General features: G+C 44.6%; 1 protein-coding gene across 1 annotated transcript; it reads left to right on the top strand.

Moving 5' to 3' along the window:
• Nucleotides 1-5989: 5989 nt before the first annotated feature.
• Nucleotides 5990-9179, top strand: sst1.1 (somatostatin 1, tandem duplicate 1). Its single transcript, XM_080888904.1, has 2 exons — nt 5990-6181; nt 8802-9179. The coding sequence occupies exons 1-2, from the start codon at nt 6041-6043 to the stop codon at nt 9018-9020; spliced, it is 360 nt and encodes a 119-aa protein (XP_080745030.1). The 5' UTR covers nt 5990-6040; the 3' UTR covers nt 9021-9179.
• The last annotated feature ends 5659 nt before the right edge of the window (nt 9180-14838 follow it).

Below are 14838 nucleotides of genomic sequence, written 5' to 3'. Positions count from 1 at the left end.
AAAACATTAGTGTCCGCTGTGCGTGGGAAGAAAACTTCTTTTTACAGTGAAAAAACCCCTAAACTTCCAACAAGCACCGAGTAGCTACGACGTAATGGGAAACTCACAGAGAAACTCGCGGATTCTTCCACTGACCGCGGCACACCTGCACCAGGGTAAACCTCCGCCTACCCCACTCCTGCTTTACAGGTGAAAATAGAGCAACAGCACCGCTGAGTCTTTGACTTTATTTATTTTCTGCTGTGTTTTACTTGCATCTATTTGAAAGACTGAGTGTAAACACAAAAAATATTTTATTTTATGTGCTGGAATGTGCAGAAAATAGGTTTAAATGTTAAACTAATTTCTTCCAGTCAGAGAATGTTGCAGATAATTAAATTTTTGCTTGATGCATAAAGTTAAAAGATTAAAACTGATAAAACAAGTTTTAAAAAGAGACTTTTCCATTTGATTACATTTTGTATGATGGATTATGCAGGAAGTAGAATTGGGCTGAAAGATCTATCACTTTATCACCTCTTCAGGTTGTAAATCGTGCTTTTAAAAAGCAACTAAGTAACTAAGTAATTAATTACTTTTGAAAATAAGTAATCAGTAAAGTAACGGGATTACTTTTTTGGGGAAGTAATCAGTAATTAGTTACTGATTACTTTTTTCAAGTAACTTGACCAACACTGCACACATGCAAAGGTGAGTTTGGCAAAGTGTTTAGAAATCATCTTCAGGTAAGTGTGGTTCAGGTTCTCTCTGTGCTTTGCTGGACAGCTAGCTGAGCGGCTAGCCTTTACTTGTTGCTAACTCAACTTTTTACATCAGGTTTGTAGGGACGGTTGACTTTTCCAGGTCTCATTGGAATTAAAAACAAAGTCCATAAAGTGCCTTAGCTGTAACACAGACTGCATGAAAGCTAGGCCAATTATTTCTGAAGCAACAGATAAGAGAAAGTCTTACTGCTAAAACATGTTTCCACTCACACCGAATGACGGGGGGGGGGGGGGTCTCATTTCTGTTATTTAAAATGATAATAGAGTCAAGTGAGTGAATGACTCCATGCTTCTATTCCTACAGGTTATCCAGATCATGGTGGCAGCTGTCAGAGCTGCACAGGCTTCCCTCTCCACTTCCTCCAGCTCTTCCAGGGTGACAACAAGGCATTCCCAAGCCAGCTGAGAGATGTAATCTCTGCAGCACGTCCTGGTTCTGCCCCAGGGCCTCTCCTGCTGTGCCTGGCGACTCACCTAGGGTTGCAAAGCAGCTTGCAGAGGCAGTGGTAGACAGGCTAAAGCATGATTTATGGATGATTATAAGCAGAGGCTCTGGAGACGAGCTTATGTGGAGTCCAATTAAAAACCACAAACTCATAGCTGGATGCATGCACGCTGAATGCTGATTGGTTGAAGGGTCAAAATATGAAGTGTGGCTGCAGTGAAGAGTTTCCACACTCAGCATCACTGAGAGATGTTCTTTAGCCTTTAATGTTATTTTAATGTTCTAAGGACCTGAAACACCAACAACATGCATGCATGAGTCTGCACAGCTCGCTGTAGCACCTGCAGATTACCGACCTGCAGCCGTGCACGTCGCGCTTCTGCGGCCGAGCTTCTCTTCACAGCTGAGCTCTGCGAACACACTGAATGTATCAGCTGGAGTTAATACTGCACAGCGGTCGGGGGAAATCATTTGCATCATATTTATGTGAGAGCAGAGATGAATCAGCTTCGCGAGTCTGTAAGTTGCTGTTCCACAGGGCACGGGTTCACACGGCGTGCAGGAAGTGAAGACCTGAATTTATTTATCCAATGTTTCCGAGCTGGGATGTTCTGATGCTCAGTGCAGGCTGTTTAAATGTGTATGAGGTCGGTTCATTGTGCTGTCGCACACATGACAATATCTGATTTGTTGTTTTTTATTGTGTCTGAATAATTTCGCCTGAGCAGACATGCAAATAAAATCAGGGACACGATGCTCCAAATTGAGACTGTGCAGAAGGAAGCAGACGAATCGCAGCAGGCCGTTAATCCACAGATCGCCGCCTCGCTCTGTCTCTCCGTCGGGCTGTCGTCCTCTAACTCGCACCAACAGGCCGAACCAATCAGCTGTCACGACAGGAAGCCGCTGTGGTCCGAACACTCACAGAGGCTTTTCTCCGTGACCGCGTTGGACAGGTGTGGAAAGTGTCCTGTCGGTCGCCGTTAGCATTCTGACAGCTGAAGCTTTCGGCACGCACTCCTGCGAGGCGTGCTGGACATATCGATGACAGACGACCTCTGGAGGTCAGAAGATCTTCATGTGTTTGTGCATCTCTGTCATAAAGCTGAAGTCTTTCTTTGTTGTTGTCCTGAACTTCCTGCCCTGAAGACTTGAATCCATATGAGATCCTCATCACCTCGTAGGAGTCAGGATGCTCTGTGAAATAAATGCAGTGATTTTATCATAAATTATATTTTATTCATAACAGAACATAAGAACATAACAAATGTGGAAACTGGAAACAACAGACATCTCTTGGTTTTGGGGGGGGGTGATAAAAATATGAGCTCCTTGTGAACATGATGGCAGCGACACGTCTGTAAAAGTAGGACAGGTCCATGTTTGCTCTCTAACACCAGTCTGTGACGGTCTGCTTCGTGCTCTCGTTGCTTTCACGAAGCTCCAGATGTTGTCAGCTGGTCAGAGGTCTGCTCCTCTGCTTTAGTCTGAGTTTGGATGGATCTGACCTGTATGGAAGCCCGTTTCTAGTATCCATAACTCGAAATTTCGACTTATTAACTCGAAATTTCAAGAAATATAACTCAAAATTTCGAGTTACTTTTCTCAAAATTTCGAGTTAGCTCTGCCAATCAAAAATCTACGTGAATGAGGTCGCTTTCTTGTTACCTGGAAGCATATGGCGCAGAGGAACGCGCACTCAAAAACGGATCCCAACAAATTGGCGCTTTCATGAGTACGTTTGCTGACAGAGACTCCTCCAGGTTCTCTGAGATGCCGATGGTGACGTGCTGTGGATGTTCACAGATGGTGGATGTCTGCCCGTCTTTACACCAGAGAAACTCCGCCTCTCTAAGATGCTCATTTTATACCCGATCACGTGACTGACCTGCTGCCAGATGTTTCTGTTTAGCATCACTTACTTTTCCAGACTTTTGTTGACCTGTCTCGACTTTTTTGAGACTTTTACTAACATATAATTCAAAATGAGTTTATTATGAGTGTGGGTGTGATCGGTTTCCTCTCGTGCTTGGATCAGAGCTCAGCTCTCGTCAGACAGATGCAGCTTCAAATGCTGCTGCGACCTTTTCAGAGCGTTTGATGAACAATAACAAACACACTGGATGTGTTTGTGTCATTTCTGAAATGTTAGCATCATTTTTAGTCCTGCTCCAAAGTTTGGGGTCACTGAGAAACGTCCTTGTTTTTGAAAGAAAAGCACATTTGCTTTCACTTAAAACAACATTAAATTAATCAGAAATGCTCTGACAATTAGTGATTAATGAAATTATTCAAGATGAACAACAGTAATACCTGCGTAGGCGTAGAACGGCTCTTTTCCAGCAAATGTCACTGCAGAGCTTCAGCAGCACACGTGTGAGGAGACGGGCTGACTGCAGTCATGTGAGCGCCGCTGCAAACACACTCAACGAAGCTTAAAGCAGCGAAAATGTCCTTGACGTGGGTCAGAGTGTGTCAGGCTTCGGTCCAGGCAGGTCAGCGTCCCGATCGATAGATTTCCAGCCGATCAGCTGATCTCCAACAATGACGCCGTGGAGCTCCGACCTCGGCCCTGTCAGTCCAAACACCGACTCGTTATGAAGAAGCAGCTGACTCACTGTGTTACTGTGCTGTGTTTCATCTTCCTTCATTCACGCCAACCTGGCCCCGCCCCTCCCTGAGCCTGGTTCTGCCAGAGGTTTCTTCCTGTTAAAGGGGAGTTTTTCCTTCCCACTGTTGCCAAGTGGTCCAGGCCCTGGTCATATGCAATGTGAGTGTATTAAACAGCGGTGGCTGTGTGTGCACGGCCATGTTTCAGGTTTTTCTGCTGCAGTATTAAAAGAGGAAAACGAGGCTGTGAGGGGAGCAGCAAACAGCGACGCGTCTGCAGCTTAACAGCAGGACACTGTTGGTGGGAAGAGCCTCGCTGCTGCGACTGAAGCTTCGTTACTGAGACTCCCACAGGTCTGAGCACATTAGGACCTCGACAGGGGTCAAACGTGAGCTCGCAGTCACAATGGACCAAAGAGCCGCTTGAGCTCTGCAAATAACCCCAAACGCAAAAATGAGCCCATGAAATGAACATGTTTCCTCTGCCTGTACGTCTGCACTGCATCACGTCAGCGTCGGATCAGCTCTCACACGAAACTAAAGTAAAACAGCCTCAAAGCCGCGACGCACGAGCTCATCGCATGTCAGCTGACTTACAGGCACAAACTGTACCACACAGATTTCAATAACCACTCAGCTGTGCGTGTCAACAGGTAAATGGTTTTTCATTGACAGACCTGCAGGCAGCAGCACAATGATGCGCTCGATGTGAGGAGGGCGGAATAATTATTTCAAACCAGAGCTGATGCTTCACTGAGCACACGACATTTATCAGCAAATTGAGTCAGAGATGGAAGAACGAGAAGAAAGAGACGTGGCAAGAACAGTTACCTCACGCTCACCTGGACCCTAAAAATAATCAAATCAAATAAGCATCAGCCAGAGCATCATCCTGCCCCTTCACCTGCTCGCCATCTCACCAACACACGACTGCTCAGTGAAACAATCAGTAAAGCTAGACTGAAGTAAAAATGAAAACTGGCTTACAAAACTACTTAAACTGAAGTAAAAATGCCCAGAAAATGTCTTCAGCTTTAGTCTCTACCAAGCAGCTGCAATTCCTTCAATGTCCAGCAGAGGCAGCAGTGAGTCAGCCGCAAAGACATGTTAATAAACCCGTTTACGGTCTGTCCATCCAACTGTTTGCTCCTTTTCAGGGTCGCTGGAGCCTATCCCCGCTGTCTCAGGGTGAGAGGAGGGGTACACCCTGGACAGGTCGCCAGTCTGTCGTGTTTTGTGTTTACTGTGATAGAATAGAATAGAATAGAATAGAATAGAATAGAATAGAATAGAATAGAATAAACCTTTATTATCCCACGGATGAGAAATCTCGGTGTTACAGAGCTCTTACAGCACGGGAAAAGGAAATATAACAGGAGGACACAGGGTGGTCCTATATGCAGGTAACAATGTACAGAATACAGTAAACAAACAGGCTGGTGAGTAAGACGACCAGAACCATGTTAAGCTGCATCATAGAGTCTCGCTCCTTCCTACACTGAAATGAAGTGGACTGTGAAGTGGGGTGCACCCCCAAAACCAAGTGAACAACACGTTCAGCCATTTATGTTCACAGTGTGTTCACAGAAATACCTCAGGATTCATGACGACATCATCACACATCATCTGTTTAAGCTCACGGGCGCTCGCTGCGCCGACACAGGAGGAGCAAACGTCAGCGATGCAGACAGAGGAGGCTCTCTCCACAAAGTTTCACCTCCTGTTTACTCTCTGAGCTCCTCTCTGCTCCCCCAGTCCTTTGGTGGAAGTGTCCAGATTTCACGGACACTTCCTGTCGATCACACAGCATCAGTGACTTTAATAACGCGGCTCATGGTTCTGTCTCTTCGTTGACGTTTGTTTCAGGCAACCTTATTTGACAACAGCACGATCAAACTGGAAATTCTGGCCCCATTTGGTCCCCTGTGACAACATTCTGGACACGCCCCTGTGCTAAATCTGATCATGTGACCGCCTCCTGTCCGCGAGCCTCCGGCTGAGAAACAAAGTGAGTGGGAGGGAGGGAGGGGAGGAGGGGAGGAATTTGAAACCGGCTCATTTCACTAAACATCATCATCATCATCAGTCACCCCCCTCCACCCATCACCAAACCCACCCCACCGCCCTGGGCAATGACGTCAGCGGGGCTTTAAAAGAGCCGCCGTGACGGGACAGAAGCAGAAGATCCTCCGAGCCGCAGACAGACACACACGTGACGAAGATGAACTCCTCCTCGCGCCTCCGCTGCCTCCTCCTGCTGCTCGTCTCCCTCACCGCCTCCATCAGCTGCACCTCCGCCGCGCAGAGAGACTCCAAACTCCGCCTGTTGCTGCACCGGACGCCGCTGCTGGGCTCCAAACAGGTCCGACACGCGCACACGCACGCGCACACACGCACCCATTTCATTTGATTTCAAAAAATCTGTTTGAACTTTAATCGGAGTCTAAAAAGTTTGAAAATGATTTTCTGTGAAAGTTTTGTAGAAAAATGAAAAACTGCAGGAAAAAGTTTGAATGTATTAAATGTAATGAAACTGTAAAGGTGGAGGAAACATCACTGAGTGCAGACAAGGCTGAATATTGTCTTTATGAATGAACAGCCATAAACAAATGTACCAGATAACCAGGAAGCAGCTCCTTTAATGAAAAACACAGAAACCTGCAGCTGGTGTAAAAATCACAGCGGTTTGTTCTCTGTGAACGTTTGAGGGCTTCAGCTCTGATTTCAGCTCTGTTCACTCCTATCAAAGAAATCAGAGGCTGAAAACATCATCATCATCATCATCATCATCACTGAATAAAATCAGACAGGAAGCAAAAGGATGCAAATAAAAGCTTCAGTCTTTATTAAAAACCCTGAGGCTTTAAATCCAGAGAAACGTTTCCCTCCATCACAGAGCGCTTCAGCTTCACTTTAACTACACACGTCCTGAACCAGTCTAATACCTGACAAACGAGCTGAAATCACACCTGTGAGGGCTTCTTTTATTTCTTTGTCGTGACCTGCGTGAAGCTCTCCTGACGATGACGAGAGGGCGAGGAAAGGTTTGTTTGGCGGCTGTAAATCAGCCGATGATTCATCTGCTCATCGCTCCTTTGTGGATTCTTTATGGTCGAGTCTGGAAAGCCCGAGCGACCGATGAAGACAACGTTACTGCTGTGTGATGTTTCAGACGCTTTCAGCAGCCACTCGCGTCGTGACTTCGGTCAGACACGAGGTGAACGTTCTGAAGAAGCTCAAACAGCTTCTTCTTCCATCAGTGAAGGTTTGCAGCAGAGATCATGCAGGACTGTGACACTCTGCTGCAGGCGCTCAGCTCTTGCATCCACATCTCGACTGACGTTTCTACCTCGGCTCCACATCAGCTGCTTCTTCTGCAGCTCGACTTTCACCCATAAACATGTGAACACAGCCTCCATCTCTTTACATAGAACGGTCATTTCATCTCAGTGTTATTCGTACAGCACCGGTTCACACTGTAGGCTAAAGACTCTACAGCAAGAATCAGACGACCCGCGGCGACAGTGGGAAGGAAAGGAGAGAGAGATGGGCAGAGAGGACAAAACTAAAATGTGATGACACACAGCAGGTAGAGATCAGTGCAGACGGTTGGTGTTCAGAGAAGGGCGCGGCATGCTTTTTGAGTAAAACGGAGGATGTGGTTCCTCTCTGCAGCACCGTGACGCCATGAAGACGCCACGCAGACAGGAAACACGACGGCGTCTGACCTCTGCAGACTCACAAACACTCAGAAACTATGACATAAAACCTCTTTTTCTGTTTTGATGTGTGCAGTTTTCTTCAGCATCCCACAAACTGCTCAGCAGGAAGTGAAGGAGTCACAGCTCACCCTTTCACAATAAAGCTTGAGAGTTTTCAGAGCAGGGCTGCACGCTCCAAACTTAGTTTGTGGTTTTCTGCCCCCTGGAGGTTTAAGTGTGTTAGCATCTTTCGCTGATTGGCTTCAACCTCGAGATATCCTGCAGGTCACGGCGATGTGTTTAGAGGAATCGTCTTTGGAACAACTTTACAGATTACTGTGAAAAGTCTTTAGTTACATTAGATGTTTTCAAAACACAACTCATAAAATCTTTAAGGAAAAAGTCAAAAACATGTTTAAACTAAAACTTTAATATTTATCCACCAAATAACAACTGAACGCGTGTTGTTACAGCCGGTGTTTCAGCGACACGCTCGAACCTCAGAGAGAAATCAAAACAGCGAAACAAATTTGTCTGTTCAGAAATGTCAATAACTAATTTCACCCACATAATAAATTGTTTGTTTGTGAAACAGTAAATACAAATGAATGGATAATGAAAATATTTTGCTATTAGCATTGAAAACTATACCTTGATCATTTTTCAAAACTACTTGTAAAAAAAATTCACTTATAATAAAACAAAACCATTTATAAAAATTTCATTATTATTTCATTTAATTCTCCTCAGGAAAGAATTTATAGTAATATATGAATTAGATTTCAAACAAACATAAACTCACAAAGAAAAAACTTCTGAACATCAGAAGCTAAATTTATTTAAACTAAATCATCATGATCACGATTTATTTTATAAAATTTGTTTTGTTTTTTCACAGTGTTACTACTGTCAGTCAGTTTGTAATTATACATTAAACACAAATAACTTCATTAAATCACAAAATAAATGTCATTTTATTATGTTGTGCAAAAAGTAAAATCTTCACTTTATCAATTTTGTTTTTACTACTGAATCTGGGTGATGTCACAGACAGGAGATGTCCCTATATGGTCATCTCTGGCACCAAAGCCCCGCCCACCACCTATTTAAAACAGTTAGACGGTGGGAGATAAAGATCATGCAAAGCTCCCCTCCCCCCTCCCTCACAGAGTAAAAACAGGAACTTCGTTTCACTTTAAGCAGCCGACGCTGAGCTTTGTTGGGCTCCTCACGTTCCCGCACTGAGTTATTCGTGTGTTTTTCATCTTGACGTGTTTTCAGGACATGTCGCGGACCTCGCTGGCAGAGCTGCTCCTCTCTGACCTCCTGCAGGTGGAGAACGAGGCTCTGGAAGAGGAGAACTTCCCTCTGTCCGACGGTGAACCCGAAGACATCCGCGTCGACCTGGAGCGCGCCGCCGGCAGCGGCCCGCTGCTCGCCCCCCGAGAGAGGAAAGCCGGCTGCAAGAACTTCTTCTGGAAGACCTTCACATCCTGCTGAGAGCCTCCTGCTCCTCCTGCTGTACAGAAACACGAGACTGTCGTGATTAGTTTGGATGAAGTGTTTTGATTTCTCTGAGCTGATTCTTTCCGAATGTAAACTTGATGAAACTATTTTTAATTGTTGGTTTGAATAAAATCAGTTTGAGACAAACACTCGACCCCGTCTGCTGCTCGGGGGGTAAACACCTTCATCACGATGAAGAACTGCAGATTTTATGAAGCTGATTAATGCTGGTGAGGGGAGGGAGGGCTGAACAATAAAATAACTTTAATGATGGTTAATAAAGAGAGGAAGTGGCTCCATAGCAACCACAGGGAGGAATATTTAATCAAACTGAGATAACAAATCAGATCATAAGTTTCCATTTTATTGATCCTCAGAGGCTGGACTGAACATCACAGCAGAGAAATCAATAAAAATCACCTGTGCAGATGTTCAGGCCATAAGTATGTGGACACGTGTGCACTGACACGGAGGAGACGGGGGGCTGTGGGCTTTCTTCACCACAGAAATCAATCACTTCGCTCAAAAAAGCACATTTCAAAGCCAAACACAATAAGTAGAAAAAGCAACATTTGTGCATGTTTTTTCCAGTTTTAACTTTTCATTTTTTGCACATTTTTAATTTTAGGCTGTGAAACATTTCAACACAGAATGACCAAATAACAGAACCTCGGGTTTATATCAGCTACATGTTTCAGTGTCCTCCCGTTAGCGCTCGCACAAAGCTTCTGTTCTTCTTTGTCAAAGACAGATGATCACATCTGTCAACCTTCCCGCAGCGCTGGCGACATGTCCCCGAGCACGCCTGAACGCAAGGATTTGGTTTTGGCATTGGTGGGGACGGATGATTCAACCATCGAACTCTGCCCCGTTTCTTTTCTTTTTTCCATTTTGTCTTTGCTTCTTGATAAAAGGAGAAGTATACTTGCCTACACATGCTATTCTACCTGCTTTTAAACCGTTTAAAATTACAATTCATAGTTTTATATGTGAATTATATAATGTTAAATTCCTATTAAACAAATGACTGACTAAGTATTTTAGGCTTTAGTTTACTTCCATATAAATCAGGTATCATACAAACATAAAAATAGCTTCAAATACAGTCATGAGAATAAAAGAATATGACTTTAAGGACTTAACAACATCACTTCAGTTACACCAACATCTCTGACACATCAGCACTAAGGGAACACTGAATGACCTGCTGGTTTTGTCCATAAAACTACTCGTCTAAGATGACCACAAAGTAAAAGATCTCTCAGCAACATTATGCAACATTTTAGGCACTGTTGCCCCGATCAGGTCAGTGAGCTGGGATGTTTTATTCTAAACATGAACTACTGTTACAGCAACACACATGGACTACATGCCCCACACAACAAACACATGCCTGCTCCTCTCGTTAGCTGAAATGAACTGCTGGCATATTGGTTTTATATCTGTACTGTCCAGTCTCTCCTGGTGGACATGGCATCACATTATTCATGGTTACATACAATTTTAGACTGATGTGGGCCAAGCCTAGCGCCTACTTGCCAACCTTGAGACCTCAGAGTTAGGGAGACATTCAAAGGGGCTGGGGAGGGGGGTATACATGTACATACATATATACAAAAAACTTTTTACAGTGTTTATTTATCGGATAAAATAAGTTAAATGTCACCGTTATTATTGTCCGGCCAGAAACAGGCCGGGGGTGTCCTTTGTGGTCTAAGTGGGCCGGGTCCTCCGAAAGCCGGGTAGACCGGAAATGAGCGACTGTGAAATTGGACGGTGTAGCCTTCAGAATTACGTCACCTGCCATCTCCTCCTTGCTGTCTAAAATATAACCGGACACTGGTGTAGATGTTCTCACACAGCAGTTTATTCAGCTGTGTGAGAACCCCGGAGGAATCCTCCCGAGGGATTAATAAAGTTTTATTTAATCTAATTTAATCTAATAACTTTAATCTCAGCCAAACCGATTTACTCACCAACAAATAAAACACAACTAAAGCACTGAAAAAGGCCAAACAATAACATGTTTACGTTGTTTGACGTTTACACAGCTACATTCTCGCCTGAAAATGTGTTAAAAGTTTATTTTGCGACCCAGAAAGATTAATAAGAGTAATCCGGTCGTGAAGTCTGACGTCACCTAAACTCCGCTGCAGGTCCATATATCAAACATCACTATGGCATTACTGAGAGTTGAAAACTGTCTAAAGTCTTTCATCTTTAATAAAATGATCAGCGTTCTGCTCTACCAGGTGTAACAACTGAGTTTAACATCCAGGCATCCATGAAAACGGAATTTATGACATTTAACGGAGTTAGAAGTTAGCAGGGAGTTAGCTCGCTAGCTTCTATCTAAATACAATATAGCATGTCCTGACTGCGGGGTTTTGGAAACAAATTCAAACGTACAGCTCTGCTATCACTTCCAGCATAAATGAAGACTAAACAGCAGTGACGTTTGTAGGGTTACTAAAGTTTGGCTAGCTGGTATATAATGATGTGCTACGTGACTGCTAGCGACACAGCTATGTTAGCATAATATAAACAAGCTAACTTTTTTCCACTGGATAAAAGTAAACGTGAGTGTTGTCGGTGGTCAGGAACAAATGTAATCGCATGGCAGGATGCTGTAAAAGGACCAAACTTCAGTCAGGAGAACAACTGAGATAATCCATCCACAATACGAGGTTAGTCATTCATATACTGCTGCATGGGCTGGGCTGTAGCTACATCCTAAGGTTTTAAAAACTGGCCTAATCACATTGGCCATATTTGTCACATGAGGTAGGACTCCAGTAGAGACCGTAATTTAACTCTTTCTGCTCCGCTGGCTGAATGAGACGCTGACAGATCGTTTTTTTCTTACTATTGGGTTTGTTTTTCTTTACTCGAAGAGATCAAATTATTGGTGGGGACAATTCAATAATCGCTGGATGTTGGTGGGGACACGTCCCTTCCGTCCATGCCAAATCTACGCCCTTGCCTGAAAGTGTGGGCTTGGCATGGCTGAGCACAGGAAAGCTAAACGAGGGCCGACAGACAGACTGGTGTGGAAAAGCGTGTCTACAGTCAGCAACAGAGAAATGAATGCAAACATAATCAGAGCACGAGCCTCCAAACACAGAGCCAATAAAGCCCGATGTTCTGTGAACCTGTCCCCAAAACTCTCACCTCCATTTTAATCACAGCAGCTTCTTCAGCGAGCAGCAGCAGGAAGCATTTTAATTTTCCATTCCAGTTATCTTTACAATCACCGCGTGTCACACCTGAGTACAGGCTATCTAGTATGAGCAGCTTTCATACTGTTGCTGAGTTATTTCCACACGTATATTCTGTGTAATTACAGCAGAGACACTGTGTAATTACTGTCTGCTCTCAATGATGATGGAGGGAGCGAGGATGGAAATTAAACTCGCTGAAAAAAGACTCGACTAAAACTTCACAACTTCAGCCAGACGCTCTCACACTATTCATCACCGTGTCCATGAACGAATCGCTGAAATCAGTATGTTTCTGACTGCTCCTTACTTTTACTCCCTACATTTTAAAAACACTCTCGTTACTTTATGTGTGACGTATCTGAGTCACAGTGAGGCAGCGCTGTTCGTGTACGAATCACAAGGAGACGTCGCGTCAAAGACGTCACAGAGAGTTGACTTTGTCTCGGCCCAACACCTGAGCGACTGTTTGCGTCAGCGTGGAGCTGACCCTACAGAAGAGGAGCGAGCACAAAGGGAGCAACGTTTTTAAGTGTTTCTGTCAGCTCAACAATCCTCAGCAAACACACAAACTGTGTGCGCGCAGTTTGTCTCATGTTGTGAATCAAACTGATGGAGACTAACTGTGATATTTAAAGACTGCATGAAAACCCTCTGCAGGTTAGTGCAGGATAAACAGGTTAGCTTGCTGCACAGTGGCCTGGTTTCATGGTCACAGGAAGCTTACATAGGTGGAGCAGAGATTCATAACAACAAATCAAGAAGACTGTGGAGGAGCAGACGGAAAACACCGAGCGTTTGTGACACAAACCACCAGCTACACTCAAGAACTGCGAGAGCAGATTAGACTCAAAAATCTAACAGAGCTGGAAACGTTCTTCAGGACGACTGAAAGTGAGAAAGAACGAAGAATGAAGAGAAAAATGTGGAAAGGAGGAAGAGAGGAAACGAGCCACAGGTGGAGTTCAGGAGACGTGATTCTGATCGGCCTGATGTTAAACTGCTGCCTCGCCTCCTCTGCCACGCTAAACGACAAGTGAGGAAGGGTGTGTGTGTGTGTGTGCGTGTGTGTGTGTGTGTGTGCGTGTGTGTGTGTGTGTGTGTGTGTGTGTGTGTGTGTGCGTGTGTGTGTGTGTGTGTGTGTGTGTGTGCGTGTGTGTGTGTGTGTGTATGTGTGTGTGTGTGTGTGCGTGTGTGTGTGTGTGTGTATGTGTGTGTGTGTGTGTGTGTGTGTGTGTGTGCAGCAGCTGCTGCAGTCAGATTAGCAGCTCCTTTCACTCATTAGTTCTTTGTTAAGAAAAGCTTTCAGGAGCTTAATGAGAGCTGATGATTGGCAGCTGAGACACGCAGCAGCAAATGGAGAGGGCGTCCATTACCGCCGATCACGCGACGGCACTACGTGTGAAATCACATGACCCGCTTTGAAAGTTGGTCAGATACTCAAAGTGCATTGAAAACAGTAACTGCCCATTTCTTGTAAACATGATCAGAAACAGATGCAAACCGAAGCTCAGCGGCAATAACACATGACGCCGTGTAGCACGTTCAGGAGGAGCTAGCCTCAGTTCTCACGGTGGGACCGTCTACCCAGCTGGTGATTAAATACATTAACTTCAAAATGATAAGAAATGAATGATGCCAACCAAAAGAAGAATGCAGCCCAGAGGCGGAGCCAGACATTTGAAACACCCGGGGCTTAGCCCAGTAAGCCACACCCCCGCTCCACCACTGATGCAGCCAGAACTGAGCCTTGTGGAACACCACAGGTTAGGGGAAGACCGTGTGTTTATCATATATACGTCATTCAGTGTGATCAGAGACACAAGGTCAATGACTCGACACGAAGGATGAGCCGACCCAGTTTAGACCAGATTGGACTTCATGTGGTGTGTGACCTGAAACCAGTTTAATACCACGATTTAAGCTATCGCTGTTAACATTACACAAACTTACAGACTCTAAGCTAAACGTTTGCGTGAAGCCAGTGTCCTCGATGTCCAGGCTTTGGCGTCCTGAAGCGTCCCGTACTTGCACTTATTTCAGGGACGATCTCAGCAGCTGCGACGCCACACGGAGCTGTGACCTCACTAAACTCTCTCCTGATGACTTTACGGTCTCAGCCGCTGATTTCAAGCCCGAATGAATAAAACATGATTTCTGTTTGGTTTCATTTTGTGGTTTCATTAGAGTCAGAAAATCCCACAAAGCAGGGGCGGGCGTAGGCTTCACAACACGACCCCACAAATCGCATCTTTTACACACAGTCTGTGAGCTCATCTGCGCTTCCTGCTGTGGATCTTATTATAATGTCCGCATGGCCATCAGAAACCTGCTGCTTGAATATATGTGATTGTTTCACAGCGGCGTGCAGCAGAGCGTCTTCCCTTTTTCAATATTAAATTTCGGCATTTAATTACCTTCAATAAAAGACTTTGGCTAATTTGAGGCATTCGTGTTTGCCTTCCAGCCTCAAATCCTAATTAAAGCCTAAAGAGGTTCGAAGCCTCATAAGATAAGATAAGACAAGACGAAATAAGACAAGATAAGATAAAATATAATAAGATAAAATAAGATAAGATAAGATCAAATAAGAT

The sequence above is a fragment of the Rhamphochromis sp. 'chilingali' genome, assembly GCF_963969265.1.
Source record: "Rhamphochromis sp. 'chilingali' genome assembly, chromosome: 8".
NCBI lineage: Eukaryota > Metazoa > Chordata > Actinopteri > Cichliformes > Cichlidae > Rhamphochromis > Rhamphochromis sp. 'chilingali'.
This window is presented reverse-complemented; position numbering and strand designations above follow the sequence as displayed.